The sequence below is a fragment of the Vipera berus genome (assembly GCF_964194415.1).
Source record: "Vipera berus genome assembly, chromosome: 17".
NCBI classification, from domain to species: domain Eukaryota; kingdom Metazoa; phylum Chordata; class Lepidosauria; order Squamata; family Viperidae; genus Vipera; species Vipera berus.
In genome coordinates this window covers 5,864,697-5,885,492 of record NC_138220.1, presented here as the reverse complement: position 1 = coordinate 5,885,492, position 20,796 = coordinate 5,864,697, and the positions used below count along the sequence as shown (strand labels likewise).

Here is a 20,796-nt window from a genome sequence, read left to right as displayed (position 1 = left end):
TGAGGAGGTGACCGAGAAGATGGAGGGTGAAAGAATAACAGAGTTGGAAGGGACCTTGAAAGTCTTCTAGTCCAACCCCTGGCTCAGGCAGGGGACCCTATACCATTCCAGACCAATGACTGTCCAGTCTCTTCTTTGAAAACCTCCAGTGATGGAGCACCCGCCAAGTTCTGAAGGCAAAGCCGTCCCACTGATTTAATTGTCCTGACTGTCAGGAAGTTTCTCCTTAGTTCCAGGTTGCTTCTCTCCTTGATGAGCTTCCATCCGTTGCTTCTTGTCCTGCCTCCAGGGCAAGGAGCTTGGCCCGAGACCGAAGACCTTGAACCAAGGACCAATATCATCTCCTTGATCTCCTGAAGCTTCTACGGAAAAAGAGCTCCATGGAAGACCTCCTGGACCATCTTTTGACTTCGGCTTACACCTGGTTTCCACCTCTACGTATAAAAAATCCCCCCCTCCCCCTTTCTTTAGTTCTGCTTCGTTTCTGAAGGACTTCGAAGAAACGTTCTCTTCCCGATAGTGTCACGGAGACCATTTTGCTGACTCCAAGACCAACAGAGTTATCACCCATTTTCAGCTGGATTTAACAGGAGCTGACTAAGCCAATCCTGAACTAAGTTCAGCCAAAACCCGTACACACAATCCCAATGGATCTTGACAAGCATCTGTCTAAATACTACTACCGGGACAGATGCTTTATCTCCCCAGCCCAGGGCTGGGCTGCACATCCAAACAACGAATGGTGGTTAGGAACAAGCAAAGAGAGAGAGAGAGAGACATGCAAAGAAAGCGTTGAGGTTTTTAGGAGAAACCACAGATGTTTCATAGTCTTTTCTGTCTTCCAATGTAAGCTTTAGGTCGCTTTTTCGCTTACAAGCAATTGCTTAGGTTGTGGGGGGAAAAAATGAGTAAGCATCTTTGCAGTGCGGAATAAATAATGCAGGCCTACTTTGACTTAGCTGGCAGCCAAGATTCTGTTTCTTGAGAAGGATCTGGAAAGGGAAGTCCTGAGAGGACACGAGAGTTCGCAAAATAAGAACGGGGAGGGGATTCCTATCCGTTTTACAAATTTAGGTCTTTCCAGCCAAACTGTTTTGCTGACCAGCCCAAATTCACTGAAGTCACCAGCTGTCAACCTCCAGTTCGAGTATCCAAATAAAAAATCCAGGATTATTTTAATTTCTGAAAAGCTTACTCATTGTTGGATCCACGGCCTGGTAAAGGCGAGGTAAAACTAACTCTAAAGTCCAAGGGCGTCGGACCATAAGCACGTAACGACGACTTTCCCAGCCAAACTCACCAGATGTCCACGGAGCTGATGTAAAGAAGTTCTCTTTGTTTATGGGAACCGTCTGCTATCTCCTTCACACCTGCTAGAATGTCCTTGAAAGGCTTCCAGACTGCGGGCTCTCGGCAAGCTTCCCGTAGAACTGGAAAGGTTTCGTTTCTCTAACTAACCCGTTCGAAAACAACACCTGCCCCCATCCTTACTCTTAACGGCAAGAGGAAAACAGAGAGGCACGTAAGCTGCCAAATTTTCACTCCTGACACCGACCAAGTTGGAGAGTTATCTGACCTTAATGTCTGCAGCAGAGGCGACGTGGCGACATCCCACTCCTGCCTACAGTTTAACACAGCAAAAGAGGGAGAGGTATGGACGCTACCTCGTTTCACGCATGTAGAGGACACTCCATGGAGGACACCTCCGTGGGCAAGGCAGATCCTCTCTTCCAATCTGGATCACGGAAGGTCAGAGCAAGAAGAACGGAAAATTCTCCCAGGGGGGGGTCTGCTTGGCTGCAAAAGACATCCCCCTTTGAATGCTACCATTGCCTTGATGGTTCTCCAGGTGAAGAACATCAAAAACACACACACACACATACACACCCTAACAGCCTGCACCTGTCTTCAACAGTGAAGGGCGGAAAACACGCTGCAGCCAAGAGGGCTCCACACCCATTTGCACCACTCAGGTGACCCTGAAAACACAGGTAAACTGGCTTCAAGGATCCTCTAAAAGGATGCAAATGATCGGCTGTCTGCAAGGAATATAAATCTTTCCGTTCCCCCACCGTCGGGTCAGAGCTTCTTGGATGAAAAGTGAAACTTCTTCAAAGAAAAACAAGAAAAGTTCAGTTGCCTCCTGAAAAAAAAAAACACCTTTGGGTCATCCAAGAAAAAGGCAGAGGTTTCCACAGGATGACACGATGACCCGCTTTACGAACATCACAACCAACACAGGCGCCATTAGAGTTATAAATTGAGGACTACAAGTAAGGCTCCATTGGTTATCTGGGAAGCCAGCCTACGGTGGCTTACTCAGCCAAAGCTGCTCAGAACACGGCTCGGTGTAACCCGTGAATTAAGAGCAAATTCAAATCTTCAGCCCAACATTTACGATCAGTGTGTTGTGTCAAGCCGGATAAAGGCCAAGCAGAGACAGGCAAAACCAGATGCTAGTCCTGATTAAGATTAAGCTGGGTTACCCCGTGGATGAATCTTTATTGCAAATCGGGGCTTGTATGGAGAAACGGGCATAGCGCGAATGAAAGAAAGCTGGTTAATTCCCTAAGCAAGTTAAACCTGTTGTATGAATGTAAGTCGCCGGGTTCCTTCTTGGGTCCAAGTAAGCGAGAGGGATTTCCAGATGGGTTAGGAAAACCCACAAACCGTTTTATCCAAACCATGTTTGGATATCCTGCAATTAAGCCTTATGAGTGGCCGCCTCAAGCAAATCACCTGGAGAATTGCAGCCTGCCTGCTTCTTCCCTGCTCCGGCAACCCATAAAAATCGCCTTTTTCCCCCCTGTCCTTTTTTCTTTTCTTTTTCCCCCTCCCCCAAAATAAATAAATGTGGAGGCAAACACTCTGAATGCCGGTTTGGAAATAAAGGTGGAAACGCATTTCCCCAGCAAACATGCTCTGCTTCACGGTAATTCAGACAATTTGTGGAAACCCGGCTGACAATTACAGAGGCTTTTAAGTGCTCAGTGCTGGGCCAGCAAAATCGCTCTGGCTGTAAATTGTGTTAGTGCTACAGTACAGATTCAGCAGGAGGAGGAGGAGGAGGAGGAGGAGGAGGAGGGGGGGGGAGGAGGAGGAGGAGGAGGAGGAGGAGGAGGAGGAGGCGTGGTGTAGGGTCCTTGGTGCTCTCTGAGCTTGGCTGTTTTCTTGCAGATGTTTCTTGACCCAACTATGTAATATCATCAATGGTAGAAGGGAGGAGGAGGAGGAGGAGGAGGAGGACTGTGGGGTCCTTGGTGCTCTCTGAGCTTGGCTGTTTTCTTGCAGATGTTTCATGACCCAACTATGTAATATCATCAATGGTAGAAGGGAGGAGGAGGAGGAGGAGGAGGAGGAGGAGGAGGAGGAGGAGGAGGAGGAGGAGGAGGAGAATGACTGTGGGGTCCTTGGTGCTCTCTGAGCTTGGTTGTTTTCTTGCAGATGTTTCATGACCCAACTATGTAATATCATCAATGGTAGAAGGGAGGAGGAGGAGGAGGAGGAGGAGGAGGAGGAGGAGGAGGAGGAGGAGGAGGAGGAGGACAACGACGACGACTGTGGGGTCCTTGGTGCTCTCTGAGCTTGATTATTTTCTTGCAGACATTTCTCTCCCAAACTAGGTAGCATTATCAGTGCTGGAAGAGAGGAGGAAGAGGAGGAGGAGGAGGAGGAGGAGGAGGAGGAGGAGGAGGAGGAGGAGGAGGAGGAGGAGGAAACTGCTCAGCGGAGTCCCTTTTGCAGCCCCATGGAAAGATTTTAGAATTTCGTTGGGGGACATCTGATAGTCAAGGGGCTCAAAAGCTCCCCCTCCCAAGAATTGGGGTCCACACCAAGCTCAGACAACCAGCCCAAAGAATTTGCATTCTCTCAGACTGCCTGGATGCTCAGCGAACAGAAGCGCCACTTTCTAAAGGCCAGAGAGAGCAAGGGTCAGAGATTCTCTCATTTCTCCTCTTTCGAACTCAGACCCTGCAGCTGACCCTTCCTTGGGGATGATCTTTTAGCTGCCAAGGGGACCTCTCCTGGCTCCCGTTCGGGTGATCCCCTTCCTCTGCTGTGATCCCTGCCTTCCTTTCGCAGCTTAGCAAAGCAGTACAGGCAGTCCTCGACTTACGGACAGATGGGAAGGATGGAAGGAAGCAGGGAAGGAAGGAATGATGGGATGGATAGATAGATGGGTGGAAAGGAAGAAGGGAGGCAGGGAAGGAAGGAAGGAAGAAGTGATGGGATGGATAGATGGGAAGGATGGAGGGAAGCAAGGAAGGAAGAAGTGATGGGATGGATAGATGGAAAGGATGGAGGGAAGGAAGGAAGGAAGAAGTGATGGGATGGATAGATGGATGGATGGATGGAAAGGAAGAAGGGAGGTAGGAAGAAAGGAAGAAAGGGAAGGTGATGGGAGGGAGGGAGGGAAAGAAGGAAGGAAGGAAGGAAGGAAGGAAGGAAGGAAGGAAGGAAGGAAGGAAGGAAGGAAGAAGTGATGGGATGGATAGATGGAAAGGATGGAGGGAAGGAGGGAAGGAAGAAGTGATGGGATGGATAGATGGGAAGGATGGAGGGAAGGAAGGAAGGAAGAAGTGATGGGATGGATAGATGGATGGATGGATGGAAAGGAAGAAGGGAGGTAGGAAGAAAGGAAGAAAGGGAAGGAGAGGTGATGGGAGGGAGGGAGGGAAAGAAGGAAGGAAGGAAGGAAGGAAGGAAGGAAGGAAGGAAGGAAGGAAGGAAGGAAGAAGTGATGGGATGGATAGATGGGAAGGATGGAAGGAAGCAAAGAAGAAAGAAGTGATGGGATGGATAGATGGAAAGGATGGAGGGAAGGAAGAAGTGATGGGATGGATAGATGGGAAGGATGGAGGGAAGCAGGGAAGGAAGAAGTGATGGGATGGATAGATGGGAAGGATGGAGGGAAGGAGGGAAGGAAGAAGTGATGGGATGGATAGATGGGAAGGATGGAAGGAAGCAAAGAAGAAAGAAGTGATGGGATGGATAGATGGGAAGGATGGAGGGAAGCAGGGAAGGAAGAAGTGATGGGATGGATAGATGGGAAGGATGGAGGGAAGCAGGGAAGGAAGAAGTGATGGGATGGATAGATGGGAAGGATGGAGGGAAGGAGGGAAGGAAGAAGTGATGGGATGGATGGGAAGGATGGAGGGAAGCAGGGGAGGGTGGGAAGGAAGGAAGGAAGGAAGGAAGGAAGGAAGGAAGGAAGGAAGGAAGGAAGGAAGGAAGGAAGGCTATTAGCAGTACAGCAAAAGCAAGCGAGCATATTTTGCCGTTTCCAATAAAGAAACTGTCCAGTCAGTGAATATGTAATCAATTAGTAAAGCCAGCGAAATCCTTGCAAAACAGTAATTACTCATATCAAGAGATTCCACCGCAATTAGACTCAGCAGGAAGCAAGTTGCCTGAGACACAAAATCAGGATTTCAAGGGCAGGAAGGAAAAACTGTGCGGTCTGCATTGCCGGGCACTGTCGGTGCCAAAAGCCACAATTCACCCCTCTGACAAACCCGGCTGAGTGATTTGGCCATGAAGGAAGCTGGTCCAGAGGTCAAATCTATGGAAACCTGGTTCTTAAGTCTAGGGCCCGGGTAGGCAACCTCGTCTCTTTTATGACTCGTGGACTTCAACTCCCAGAATTCCTGAGTCAGCTGACTCAGGAATTCTGGGAGTTGAAGTCCACGAGTCATAAAAGAGCCGAGGTTGCCTAACCCTGGTCTAGGGCAACGTGTGAATTGAGAAACAGGGCTGAAAAGTTAAAGCCACCACGACAAAACGCCTTCCGGCTTAATCTTAGCACCAGAGGTCCTCAAACGTGGCCCTTTTGAGGACTTGGGGACTTCAACTCCCAGAATTCCTCAGCCTGGCTGAGGAATTCTGGGAGTTGAAGTCCTCAAATCCTCACAGGGCCAGATTTGAGGACCCCTGCTTCAAAGCAGCCTGTGCTAAACTTACAGTAAAGTAATTTAAGAAGCAATCCTTAAAAGCAACCTGTGCCGAATTCGGAAAAAATCATAATAATTCTGGTCAGAGATAACTTTGGGAAAACTCGCCCTCTTCTAAGTCCTTACACCTCTTTTTTTTTTTAAAGATAGCTATCCCCCCCCCAAAAAAAAGGAAAATCAACAGAAGACACCACGAATGAAAATCCCACTGGGTTAAATGGAACCTCCAGAACCGCGGGCAGGCTACCTGACCGTCAACCAAATCCTCCTTCAGCGACCGTTTCATTGAACAAGCCTTTATTTCGTTCATTTGCCCAAGGAACCCTGGGTGGGGGTGCAAGCAAAACCTTAAAAGATAAAGACGTAAAATTTAAAATGCGAGGCGGGGATGAATTCAAACCCAGTCCTTTGCAGTTAAAACGCAGACGAAAATGTCACTTTCCTTACTTATCCTCGCTTTGGGCAGGCCTGCAAAGCGGAGGAAAGCTGGAAGGAGATGGGAAAGATGGAGGTAAGCAAGGAAGTATGGAGGGGATGGAAGGAAGGAAGGAAGGAAGGAAGGAAGGAAGGAAGGAAGGAAGGAAGGAAGGAAGGAAGGAAGCGCAGTCACGCTTTCACCGGGGCTACCGCTTCGCTTAGTGACCGAGTTGCCGGTCCCAACTGCGGTTGCTAAAACGAGGACTGCCAACATCGGCCTCTTGGGGCCAATCTCGGAAGCCACCCATCATTTTTTAAAAATAAAATAAAAATACTAGAATGTGCGGAAACGGGACAGACTTACTACGAGGTTGAAAGGAAAAAAAAAAAGGAGAAACAGAAGATTTTTTCAAACTGGGGACTGATATATATATATATATATCTATATATATATATATATATATATATATCTATATATATCTATATATATCTATATATATCTATATATATATATATATATCTATATATATATCTATATATATATCTATATATATCTATATATATATATATATATAGATATATATATAGATATATATATAGATATATATATAGATATATATATAGATATATATATATGCAGTTTTAAATTTGTAATTAGCGAACGATTAAAACTTGTCGAACGAACTGAATGGGATGAAAAAAAGTTAATTAAAAACTTTACCCAAAAAAAAAAGGAAAGAAAATGAGAGGTGAGAATCCTTGCAAACAGAGAGGGAGGGTTTGTTCCCCCCCCCCAAAAAAAAATATTAGCGGAAGCCAAATGAGCGAACAAAGAATTAATCCGCCGCGGATCACGTCTAAATTTTTCGGCTTTGTGTGGCCAGGAAAACAAGGGCTAAAATGCACTTTCCGTTCAAAAAAGAAAGAAAGAAAGAAAGAAAAGCTTTATATTTCACACTTCTCAGGAACAGTTTTATACCCCACTTTTAAAGCTCAGGGTATAAAAAAAGCCGTAAAATTAAGCAATAAAGCCAAAATTGCTTGCTGAGCTAGGCTAACTGAAGAGAAGGGAAGAGGGGGGGGCTTAGGGGCTACTTGCAATGTGTCCGGTGTCCACTTTTACTATTTTGGCCAATTTCTCCCCATATAGGTAGTCCTCGACTTACAACACTTCATCTAGTGACCCTCCGGAGTGACAACAGCATGTGGCGTTCTCACACCCCCCACACAATGGTCATGCGATCAAAATTCTTAGGCTTGGCAACTGACTCGTATTTACGACGGTCGCAGTGTCCCGGGGTCCACCGTGATCCCCTTCTGCCACCCGCTAAGAAGGGAAGCCAGATTCACTTGGCCGTGTTGCTAAGGTAATCACCTGCTGCGATTCGCTTAACGACTGCGGCGAGGAAGGTCGTAGAACGGGGCAAAGCCCACTTGACTGTCTTGCTTCGCGACGGAAGCTTTGTTGGGCGTCGTAAGTCAAGGGCTACGACCAGGGGTCTGGGAAATGAGTGAACTGCGGTCCTTGTTTAGCAACTGCCTCATTTAGTGACGCTTTGCAGTTACGAGGGTGATGGGAAGAGCACCTTGGCCACCAGTAGTCCGATGATCTCTGCACGCCTGTAAGCAAAGGAAAGCTGAGGAAATCTTGCCATCTTTCGCTTGGCAGTTGCTTTGCTCGACGGTCAAGTTGCCGGTCCCTATTGTGGTGAGCTAGGAAAGGACTCCCCGTACATATGCACGCCACAAAACGTCCTACACACTGCTGAAAAGGTGAAAGCTGGACCACCCCATCTGCGGCTGCGTAGGTGAGATTCAGCCTTAGAAGGGATCGTGGTGGGCTCAAGCGAGCGAGCCAAGCCACATTTTACAAAGCAAGGCTTTCTCTTCTTGGCTCAACCTTCATTTCCACCCCCACCCCCCTTTCCTCAACTCACGTATGCTCGGGCCATCTGTGCCCCTCCCCAAGTCCCAGACTGCACCACTGCTCTTCTAAACTTTCTTGAGGACTCTGAAGGCCATCTATCCCACCCCAGGGCTGTATAGCGTTGTTGTTGTTTTTTACGACTACGCCGTACAGCTTAGGGCGCTGCGTGAACCGGGGTCAGCAGGACAGAGTTGGCAGGGAGAGCTGGGTGCCTCTAGAGGGGAGGGGGGGCCCACACCGCAACATTCCCCGCAAGGGCCGCAAGCTGGTGTTGGGGACGGAGGCAGCGAGCCAAGCTGCAGACACCCGATGAATGAGCAGCTGATTAGGGTTTCTGGCAGCAAAGGCTTTAAAAATAGAAGAGGCAAACAGCTGTAATTAATTAGCTGGATTGGCAGCTGGGAGGGAGGGAAAAACTGTCCGAATGAGACCTGTTATTGTAGTTGTGTTTTGTTACACATTCCTGACTGGTTTGCCGATGCCTGCACTTCTGCGCGGTTGCCCGCCGAAAGCACCGCAAAGTTGCGGTGGGCAAACCAGAGGGATGCCTGTCACAGGAGAAGCTTGTCTAAATTATATGGATAATTTGCAGGTGCGCAAGCAGCAGCCAGCATAAAATGTGGGTTTTTGTCTGCGGAAAGGAAAGGAAAGGAAAGGAAAGGAAGAGATAGGAGAGATGAGAGGAGGAAAGAAAAAGGGAGGAAGGAGAAAGGGAGAAAGGAGAGAAAGAAATGTAGATGAGGGAGATAAGGAGGAGAGATAAGAGAATGAAAGAAAAAGGAAGGAAAGAAGGGAGGGAGGGAGGGAAGGAGGAAGAGAGGGAGGGAATTAGAAAAAAGCAAGAGGGAAGAAGGAAGAAGGGGAAGAAGGAAGAAAGGAAGGAGGGAGGGAATAGAAAAAAAGCAAGAGGGGAAGGAAGGGAGGAAGGGAGGAAGAAAGGAAGGAGGGAGGGAGGGAATAGAAAAAAAGCAAGAGGGGAAGGAAGGAAGGGAGGGAGGGAGGGAGGAAGGAAGGAAGGAAGGAAGGAAGGAAGGAAGGAAGGAAGGAAGGAAGGAAATATTTTGCCTACCCTCACTAGAGACTGGACAGCCATTTGTATGAAATGGTACAGGGTTTCCTGCCTGAGCAGGGGGTTGGACTAGATGACCTCCAAGGTCCCTTCCAACATCACCATCATCATCATCATCATCATCATCATCATCATCATCATTATTATTATATTACTAATACTACTACTACTATTATTATTATATTACTAATACTAGTAGTAGTACTATGACTACTACTACTACTACTATAATTATTATTATTATTATTATTATTATTATTATTATTATTATTATTATTATTATTCTGTTTTATCCTCTCCAGACCGCTCTCTATTTCTTCACATTATCTAGAGGTCCCAGACTCTCAAAACAGGCTTGGGCTCAATCTCTGAATTTCCCAACCTTGCTAAACTGCAACGTCCATTATTCCTTACAACTATCCATGCCAGCCTGGCTGTGGGAGATGGGTTCAAGAACCCGCAACCGCGCAGACCCGCGCAGAGCTCGCCGTCCCGTGGAGGCAGAAGACAACATTTGCTTTTCTTCAGCCGAAACCTGGAAAGGTGAGCAGGGGGTGGATGGAGCGTGCTTACATTTCGGGTGTGGTTTAATTAATTTTCAGGTCCCAGACCTCAAGGTCGGACCAGGAAATTGAGGGGGGTGGGAAACCCCCCTTTTTTTGTGCCACTGAGATGGAGATGGCACGTTATCGCCAGCAGCTGGACCGAATCGAAGGAGATTTTATTTTTTTTCATTGTAGGAGTGGGGGAAAAAAATAAAAATAAAAATTCACGGCTAGCTTAGAAGCAAACTGAAGCCTTTCAGACGTTGCATTTGGACCTCCCCCCCCAGAGGCAGCTGCGAAGACCCCCCCCTTCCTCTCCCAACACAGCCTGTCTCCAAGGGGCTGAACCACCAGCGGCCTTGGCTACGGTCGAGGAGAGAGAGAGAAAACAGCCCCCACCTCTCCCCCCCCAAAAAAAAGCAGGGCGAGGCTTGACTTTCCGCTTCTTCCTGTCCTGCAAAGCCGGCCGTAGGGAACCAGGCGCACGATAAATGCAAAGATTTATTCCTTTCATTAAAAGATTCTTTAATTTCCCTCTGCCCTAAAACGCCCCCCCCCCACTTTGCAAACCCCATTGTGGGATATATTTTATGCACCTAATTATGCGCAGGGCCCAGAAGGGGAGCGATGGGAAGCGGTTTGAAGAAAGCTGGAACTTGGGGGGGGGCGTGTTCACTTGTGAGAGGGGGGCAAAATCAATGCTTCCCGCAGATTTCCAACCCCCCCCCACAAAAAAAAGCTCCTTGTCTCCCACTGGTCTTTAAGCGGGGGGGGGGTCGGAGAGCCGCGCATCCAAATGAACGTCAAACGTTCTTCTCTTGCCTGAATCTTCCGCAAAAACTGGACTTCCGAGGTACAGAGGGTCCCCGACGTACGACTTCCCGTTTAGCGACCATTCAGAGTTACGCCGTGCTGGGTAAAAAGTGACTGGCGATCGGTCCTTGCGCTTAACGACGGCCGCAGCGTCCCTGCGGTCGACCTTCGCCAGCCTGACCTCAGGGAAGCCAAGACCGTAAACGAGGGAGGCCCGATCCGCTTAACGACGGCACGCTTCGCTTAACGGCTGCCGCAAAAAGGTCACCAAGCTGGAGGCGGCTCGCTTAACGACGGCGCCTACATGTAACAAAGCACAGGTAGTCCCTCAGCCGACGACCAAAACTTCTGCCGTTCAGTGAGGCATTTGTTGACTTTTGCCTCCTTTTACGACCCGTCTTGCCGCAGTCGTTAAATGAATCAGTGCGAGTTGGTAAGTTAGTAACCCGGTTGTTAAGTGAATTGGGCTTCCCTGCATTGTGACCCCGGGACAAGGTGAGCGTCATACATGTGAGTCAGTGGTCCAGCGTCTGAATTTTGATCAGGTGATCGTGGGGAGGCGGCAAAGGGCGTGACTGTGGGGGGAAAAACGGTCCCGAGTCACAACTATTTTCAATGCCCGTTGTAACTTTGAACGGTCGCTAAATGAACTCTGGTAAGCGAAGGATTGCTTGCAAACGAACACGAACTGATTAGCAACGCAGTTTCGGGCCAAAATCCTGCCCAGGATTGAGCTAAGAGCGCCAGGTCCCATCTGGCTTCTCCTTCTGCCTCGCACTCGGGTCCGCCTCTTCCTCCCCCCCCCCAGTCCGCCATCCCACTCTTTGGAGTGCTGTCGCCTTGGCAGCTGCAGCGCTGGGACTTTCCCCTTGCTCGAAATGCATTAATTTGTAAATATCTTCATTTATATGTAAATGTGGACTCCTTATCTCCCTCCCCCCCACGTCTCTCCCACCAATCAAGCAACCGCAGCAGCAGCAGCAGCAGCTGCGTCTGCCGACAACTTGGGCGGCCTCGGTGGGCCGCGGCTGAGTCGTGGTCTTTTCCGCTGAGGAGCATCCCTTCCCCACCCCACGTTGTCTGCCCTCTTCTATCCCAGCACCCTGCTTCCCCACGCCCGTGCATTGATTCTTATTTCCCTGCCGAGCAACGACGCGTTTCCTGTCCCTTCTGCTCTGGGTTGCAACATACAACTGCTAAGCTTGTAAGCCGCCCTGAGTCTTCGGAGAAGGGCGGGATATAAATGGAATTAAAATAAAAAAATTTAAAAAAAAATACAACCACCGCTGTACCACCGCAGCCGCGATCACAACTACGCACCGAAGAGAGAAAAGGGTAGCAATAGTACTTGAAGACTTATATACCGCTTCACAGTTGCTTGGCAGCCCTCTCTGAGCGGTTTAGAGAGTCAGCATATTTGCCCCCCCCCCAACCATCTGGGTCCTCATTTTACCCACCTCGGAAGGATAGAAGGCTGAGTCGACTTGGTCAGGATCGAACTGCTGGCTGTGGGCAGAGTCAGCCTTCAATGCTGCATTTTAAGCACTGCATACCATGGATGGATGGAAGGAAAAGAAAGGAAAGGAAAGGAAAGGAAAGGAAAGGAAAGGAAAGGAAGGAAGGAAGGAAGGAAGGAAGGAAGGAAGGAAGGAAGGAAGGAAGGACAATAGCAGTAGCCCTTAGACTTATATCCCGTTCCACAGTGCTTTACAGCCCCCTCTAAGTGGTTTACAGAGTCAGCATATTTGCCCCCCAACCATCTGGGTCCTCATTTTACCGACCTCGGAAGGATGGAAGGCTGAGTCGACTTTGAGCCGGTCAGGATCGAACTGCTGGCTGTGGGCAGAGTCAGCCTGCGATGCTCCATTCTAACCACTGCGCCACCACGGCTCTTATATAACAATAGCAATAGCACTTAGACTTATATACCGCTTCACAGTTGCTTTGCAGCCCTCTCTAAGCGGTTTAGAGTGTCGGCCTGTTGCCCCCCCAACAATCTGGGTCCTCATTTTACCCACCTTGGAAGGATGGAAGGCTGAGTCGACTTTGAGCCGGTCAGGATCGAACTGCTGGCAGTCAGCAGAGTTTGCCTGCAATGCTGCATTCTAACCACTGAGCCACCACGGCTCTTCTGATGCCCAAAAGACGTGTGGCAGAGCTCAAGGTGGCATAGAAAGCACTCCCCGACTTATGACCATAATAGTGATTTGCCATTACAGGTAGTCCTCTACTTACGACCAACAGCTGAGCCCAAAATTTCTGTTGTTAAACAAGGAAGTGGTTAAGTGAGTTTTGCCCTGTTTTTACAACCTTTCGTTGTAAGTCGTTGCAGTTGTTACGTTAGCCACACGGTTGCTAAGTGAGTCTGACTTCTCTATTGAGTTTAGGGATCACGTGACCCGGGGTCGCCATAACCGTCATAAATATGAAAAGTTGTCCGGCGTCTGAATTTTGATCGCCTGACCATGGGGATGCTGCAATGGTCGTCAGTGCGAAAAACAGCCGAAAATCACTTTTTTTCAGGGACATAACTTTGAACTAAATGAATGCTTGTCAGTTGAGGACTAACTAACCCGTACGGTCGTTAAGTCACGATCGTTGTAGAGCGGGTCACCCATGTGAACCAACAGAATTTTGCTACCGTTTTTGCGGCGTGTAGTCGGGTGGATGCCAAGGCTGCAAAAGTCCTCGGCTTATGGCTGCTATCGTTGACACCACGAGCCATAAGAGGGACCCCACTGAATTAATTCAGATCTTCCAAGCAACTTTGTTCCGTTCCTCTGCTCATCGTAGATTTTTGATCCACGATCGTTGGGTTTCTGTGGCTAAATCGAGTCCACTTGACTCTGGAAATAAATCTGATTTGGGATGGGATACTCAACAACTCTGCCTGTATCTCTGCAGGGTTACGGCGCGTGGGAACAGTTTTGAAAGGAGACGGCTTGAGTTACCTCACTGTGGACTGGTAGACCAGGTCTTCCCTCTTGCGGTAGTTCTCCATGTGCGACTGGTTGGTGGAGAACATGGCATCAAAGGTGAAGATCTTCTGTTTGATGGTGCCACCGTCTGTTACCTGCCAAAGGAGATATCAGAGAAGGGGAAAATTAAAAATTTTGGAGCACTTCAGAAGATGACAAAGGATGGAGAGAAGTTCATGAGATGTTCACCACCTGTCATGGTTGATGGTTGAACATCTCGTTTGTTTACCCATTGATACCAGCTCCCAGAAGATATTCAACTCAACTGGCAGTTGAGAGGGTGTAAATTGCAACTTCCACCATCCCAACCAGTATCTTTGCTGGTTGAACTGGGGAAGAAAGGTCTAGATTGCATGGATCCCCTTTCAGGAATGACACTCATCCTATTATTAAAAACAACAAGATCCACCTCCCAGAAGACCTTTAGCTAAATAGTGGGCTCACGCATCACACCTAACCAGAACCTTTCTTGAATCTGCTTATCACAATTTCCAGAAACAATGAACGAATGAACCATCTTTATTTTACAGAAAGTCACCAGCTGAAATCCCAATTTTGTATCTGCTTCTCCAGTGTAATAATACGGTGTTCAAAGCTCCAAGACAATCGTGCAGCTTCCTTCACAATTATGCGCTGATTTTCCCAGACTCCCACTTGTAAATACTTAATTCGACTACCTTTTTCCCTGAAAATAAATTCTGAAATGTTTTTTTCACCTCTTACCCCTTCGTATTTCTCGTAATTTCTTCTAGCATCTGCTTATTTGCAGCTACGCAGTTTAAAAATAAACTCATATGAAATGGGAAGGGGAGGGAAAGAAAAAAAAGAAAGAAAGAAAGGAAGGAAGGAAGGAAGGAAGGAAGGAAGGAAGGAAGGAAGGAACGAAGGAGGAAGGAAGGAAGGAAGGAAGGAAGGAAGGAAGAAAGAAAGAAGTGTGAGAGATGATAGATAGACATACAGAGACAGATAGATAGATATAGATAGATTTAGGAGAGATGAGATAGATAGATAGATAGATAGATAGATAGATAGATAGATAGATAGATAGATAGATAGATAGACAGACAGACAGACAGACAGACAGACAGACAGAGAGAGATAGATTTGGGAGACATGCTAGATAGATAGATAGATAGATAGATAGATAGATAGATAGATAGATAGATAGATAGATAGATAGACAGACAGACAGATAGATGTTTGAGATGATGGATGGATGAATGATATACAGAAATGATAGATGGAGAGAGAGATAATTAGATGTGTGTGAGACGACAGACAGACAGAAAGATATATCAAGAGAGATGTTTGAGATGATAGATGGCTGGATGATGGATAGGTACAGACAGATGACAGATGGAAAGAGGGAGATAATTAGAGGAGTGTGAGGTGATAAGACAGACAGACAGATCTGTCTTTGTGTGGGAGAGAAATGACAGACAGATGGACAAGCTGAGCAGATGGAGGGATGGACGGAAGAAAACAAGAGTTATTGTCTCCAATAAAAACAAAGGAAGACAGCCAAGAGCATCCAAGGACAACCACCACATTGGTCTGCAGGGAACAAAATGGCTGCCATTTTGTGAGGCCTTCCCGCTTGCCGGCCCAGAAGGGGAAGCCAGAAAACGGAGGGAAAAGAAAGAGAGGAAAGATTCCTCAGACCCGCCAGAACCGAGAGCTCTACTCTCTCGCTTCCACCTCCGCTTATTCCCAAGTTACACCTCGTTGTTTCCAAGATAATAGGCGGCAAGATGTGAAACCTGCTAATGAAATAACATCCCTACCGGCGGTGTCAAAATGTCTCTTCTGAGGGAAATGTGAAAAAACGCAGAGGGTGCTCATAAGCAAATTCAGAGCAAATAAGGGAGTAAATAAATAAATATCTGGGGAGACGGAGGGGTCACCAGCCCCATTTTGAGGATGGAGGTGCTCGGGAGACGAAGAGCTAGGTCGCTGCGCTCCCGTGGACACAAGAAGACTAAATGATGGAGGTGTGGTTGTGAGGATGCAACGTATTACCATATATGGTGGACTTGTTCAAAAAAGTCAAAGCTTTTTGGATTAAAATTTGGTGGAACATGCAGAAGGTATTTAAGAAAAGGATAAAGGTTTTCTCCACAGTTTTTTTTTTGTTGGGTATTATTACAGATTTTACTGTCACAGATACTAAATTGATGTTGAATTTAATTACGGCAGCCAGACTTTTGGTAGCGCAATATTGGAAGAAGGAGGAACTGCCGACTATAGAAGAATGGACTTTGAAAGTTTCTAACTTGGCGGAAATGGCAAAGATTTCAGCATATTTGAAAGAACAATCGCAACAGAAATACATTGTGGAATGGAGAAGATGGATCGAATATATTCAGAACAAATAAGGGACTAAAAAGTTTCATTTAGCATATGAATAAGTACTGGTTTTATATGACATATTATTACTTATGTTATTTGTTAGTAATATAGTTATGTTTAAGGGGAGTTAAAGCGCGATAGAATTTCATGTTATATCTTAGTTTGTTAGCATGTTTTAGCTTAAGTTTGTAAAGTATATACCCTGTATTCAGCTTTGGGAAGTTGGGGGGTGGGGGAGGGGGAGGGGGAGGTAAGGGAGGGTAAGGGGGAGGGGAGGTGGAGGGAGGGAGTTTTTCTTTTTAAAAAAATGTACTGTAAAACTTTTCAATAAAACAAACAAACAAACCGTAGTTTCTTAAAACATGGTTATCTCGCTAAATCTCAATTAGCGGCAGCGGTGCTCCAGGTCAAGCCATAACCTGCCATTTCTAAAGTATAATAAGAGGTCTTTGGTGCTCTCTGGGCCTGGTGGGGGGATGGAGGAGGAGGAGGAGGAGGAGGAGGAGGAGGAGAAGGAGAAGGAGAAGGAGAAGGAGAAGAAGAAGAAGAAGAAGAAGGAGAAGGAGAAGGAGAAGGAGAAGGAGAAGGAGAAGGAGAAGGAGAAGGAGAAGAAGAAGAAGAAGAAGAAGAAGAAGAAGAAGAAGAAGAAGAAGAAGAAGAAGAAGAAGAAGAAGCAAAGGATTGGGGGGTCCTTGGTGCTCTTTAAACTTGGTATTTTTCTTGCAGACGTTTCGTTACCCAAACTAGGTAACATCATCAGTGCTAGAAGGCAGGGGGATGGAGGAGGAGGAGGAGGAGGAGAAGGAAGAAGAAGAAGAAGAAGAAGAAGAAGAAGAAGAAGAAGAAGAAGAAGAAGAAGAAGAAGAAGAAGAAGAAGAAGAAGAAGAAAGAGGAAGAGGAAGAGGAGGGAGGGGAGGGAGGAGGAGGAGGAGGAGGAGGAGGAGAAGGAAGAAGAAGAAGAAGAAGAAGAAGAAGAAGAAGAAGAAAAAGAAGGAGGAAGAATAATAATAATGATGATGATTCTTGTTGCCCTCTGAGTCTGATTGTTTTCTTGCAAATGTTTCATTACCCAAACTAGGTAACATCATCAGCGATATCTAGCACTAACTAGCCCTGATAATGTGACCTAGTTGGTCTGCAAGAAAACAACCCAACTCAGAGAACACAGGGGACCCCTCATTTCAACCCCGAGCTACAAATATCCTCCTTTATTGGTAAAGATAACAGCTGGGTTGCTCATGCATTTGTTTTGCATCACCTTCGTAGGAACCTATTGATTAAGCATTGATCCACAGGCATAATAGGATGTACTGACCCATGGTTTTACTGATCATGGTTTGACCTTAGGCTGATCTCAAAAGCCGCTTTGGGCGCAGCTGCTGCGAACGGCCACATAAAACAAGACGGAAACGCAGCTAGTCCTCGTTTGGTGGCCACACCTGGGACCCGCAAACTGGTTGTTAAGCAAGGCAAGTCACTAAAGGAAACTGCAGCTGCAACTATGACCTTACAGATCTGCAAAGGGCATCAATGCAAGGATGGCCCTAAACTTTTTTTGCACCTGTGTTGTAGCTGCAAACGGGTCACTAAACAAGGCAGTTGCTGAATGAGGAATACCCTAGGAAATTCTAACCCGGTGATTTTTTCCCCCCTCCCACTGGTGAAAAAATAAAAATAAAATCTTTCTTTTTCTTCTTTTCCCCCCCAAATGAAACACTTTGCATCTCTTTGACAAAAAAGGAACCACGGGGGCGGGGTGTGTGTGTGATAAATCTATCCTCTCCATCCTTTGTGATAACTGGTCCAGATGACCTCTGACTTTTTATTTTATGATTTATTTTCTTGGGTTGAGAGCTGGGCAAACTTGAAACGGTGAGATGAAAGCCGAGCGGGCCCTTCAGAAGCACTTTTGCAGTTACCTCTGCATGGCTCTAGTTTTTTAAAATGCACCCAGCGTTGGCTTAGTTGAAATTTCATTCTGGTTTCTTTCCACCCCCCCCCCCCCCCGCCATTTTATTACATGGAAACAGGGCTGTGGGAGAAAGTGAGCAGGGGAGGCAGCTGTCAGTAAAACTGTCTCTGCAAATTTATTTGCCTAAGCCAAGGTTTTATTACAAAGAAAATACACACTCTCCGGGCACACAAAGAAAAAAAAAAGACAAGACAAGACACAGAGACAGAGAATTATCTGGCTTGTAAATCACACACACACGCTACGGAGAGAAACGCACTGGAAGTTTTCAAGGACATAACCAATTATTCAGGGACTCCAAGATTGATTTTGTGGCTGTTGTTGTTGTTGTTATTATTATTATTACTACTACTGTTGTTTTGTTATCATTACCATTATTATTCCTATTATTGTTATTTTTTTTTTCATTAGCTTGGGCACAGCAACTACCTAAACCAGGGGTAGGCAACCTTGGCTCTTTTATTTTTTATTTTTTTATTGAAAAGTTTTACAATACATTTTTAACAAAACAAAACCCCTCCCAACCCCCTCCCCTCTCCCCAACCCTCCCCAACACCTCCCTCCCTTCCCCCTCCCCCCTCCCCGACTTCACAGAGCTAAATACAGGGTATAAAAATACAAACAATCATAATCTACCGTAGGCAACCTTGGCTCTTTGATGACTCGTGGACTTCAACTCCCAGAATTCCTGAGCCAGCATGGGGGAACTACGGCCCCCTCATGACTCGTGGACTTCAACTCCCAGAATTCACGGGGGAACTATGGCCCCTTCATGACTCGTGGACTTCAACTCCCAGAATTGCTGAGCCAGCATGGGGGAACTACGACCCCCTCATGACTCGTGGACAAACAATCATAATCTACCTTAGGCAACCTTGGCTCTTTTATGACTCGTGGACTTCAACTCCCAGAATTCACGGGGGAACTATGGCCCCTTCATGACTCGTGGACATCAACTCCCAGAATTGCTGAGCCAGCATGGGGGAACTACGACCCCCTCATGACTCGTGGACAAACAATCATAATCTACCTTAGGCAACCTTGGCTCTTTTATGACTCGTGGACTTCAACTCCCAGAATTCACGGGGGAACTATGGCCCCTTCATGACTCGTGGACTTCAACTCCCAGAATTGCTGAGCCAGCATGGGGGAACTACGACCCCCTCATGACTCGTGGACAAACAATCATAATCTACCTTAGGCAACCTTGGCTCTTTTATGACTCGTGGACTTCAACTCCCAGAATTGCTGAGCCAGCATGGGGGAACTATGGCCCCCTCATGACTCGTGGACTTCAACTCCCAGAATTCACGGGGGAACTATGGCCCCTTCATGACTCGTGGACTTCAACTCCCAGAATTGCTGAGCCAGCATGGGGGAACTATGGCCCCCTCATTATTATTATTATTATTTATTAAATTTATATACCGCCCTTCTCCCTCATGACTTGTGGACTTCAACTCCCAGAATTCCTGAGCCAGCATGGGGGAACTACGGCCCCCTCATGACTTGTGGACTTCAACTCCCAGAATTCCTGAGCCAGCACGGGGGAACTATGGCCCCCTCATGACTGGTGTACTTCAACTCCCAGAATTCCTGAGGCAGCACGGCTCAGCTTGGAAACCTCTCCCTTTCCCCTCAGCATGGCTGGCTCAGGAATTCTGGGAGTTGAAGTCCACCAGTCATAAAAGAGCCGAGGTTGCCTACCCTTGACCTAAACCCTTTCCTCCATATGTGATTGCCCCTGTACTAAAAATTGCGAGAGGATGGCAAGATTTGACTTGCTCCTGGGATGGAAATTACAACTATAATCCTAACTGTACTGTCGTTGAATGCTGGGCTTCCCTCAAAGTTTTCTTTAATTAATATATATATTTAATTCGCTAAATGTTCGCTCTGCTCTTTTAAGAGGCGAATCCGCTTATAGACAAATTCATCCCCCCGTCTTATTTTGCACATGCCATTAAAGCTGGACGTAAGAAGTGTTAGAAATAACAAAATAACAGAGTTGGGAAAGACCTTGGTGGTCATCTAGTCCAACCCCCTGCTCAGGCAGGAAACCCTAATCAATTGTTCTCGCTGTCAGGAAGTTTCTCCTTAGTTCCAGGTTGCTTCTCTCCTTGATGGGTTTCCATCCGTGGCTTCTTGTCCGCCCTTCAGGGGCTTTGGAGAAGAGCTTGACTCCTTCTTCTTTGGGGCAGCCCCTGAGATACTGGAAGGCTGCTATCATGTCCCGTCCCCCCGCCGGTCCTTCTCTTAATTAAACTAGAGACATACTCAATTCCAGCAACCGTTCTTTAAATATTTTAGCTTCCCGTCCCCTGATCATCTTTGTTGCTCTTCTCTGCCCTCTTTCTAGAGTCTCAACACCTTTTTACATCGCGGTGACCAAAACTGGATGCAGTGTTCCAAGTGTGGCCTTACCAAGGCCTTGTAAAGCGGTATTAATACTTTAATACCGCTTTAAACTTTAAACTCGGCATAGCTGGAAGACACCAGACATTAGCTAAGGCTCTTCTAGAAGTATATAAATTAGGATGCATTGAGGGTCTGACCTGGTTGCGGTGAGTGGAATCAATTCCACCTCCAGCTTTCCTTCTCCTGACAACTCAACCAATTTAGTTCGACCCGGCGACAAGAGAGACACAGGCTTCTGAGTGTTATTCCCCTCCACTTTTTGATGCTTGCAGTCACAGTTGGAGACACAAATTACAACAAGGCCTCTAGAAGCCTCTTAGCACAGCCGGAGGATGGGTGGGTGATTTCCCTCCAGCT

At 47.0% G+C, this 20,796-nt stretch overlaps 1 protein-coding gene across 1 annotated transcript in view; it reads right to left on the bottom strand.

Annotated features, from left to right (window-relative positions):
• IGSF21 (immunoglobin superfamily member 21) overlaps positions 1 to 20,796 on the bottom strand; it is a gene marked incomplete at both ends in the record, with an annotated part of 182,422 nt that overhangs the window by 45,108 nt on the left and 116,518 nt on the right. The window contains one exon of the mRNA XM_081341258.1: positions 13,674 to 13,795. Within this exon, the coding sequence (XP_081197384.1) occupies positions 13,674 to 13,795 (122 nt within the window). The remainder of the gene's footprint in view (positions 1 to 13,673; positions 13,796 to 20,796) is intronic.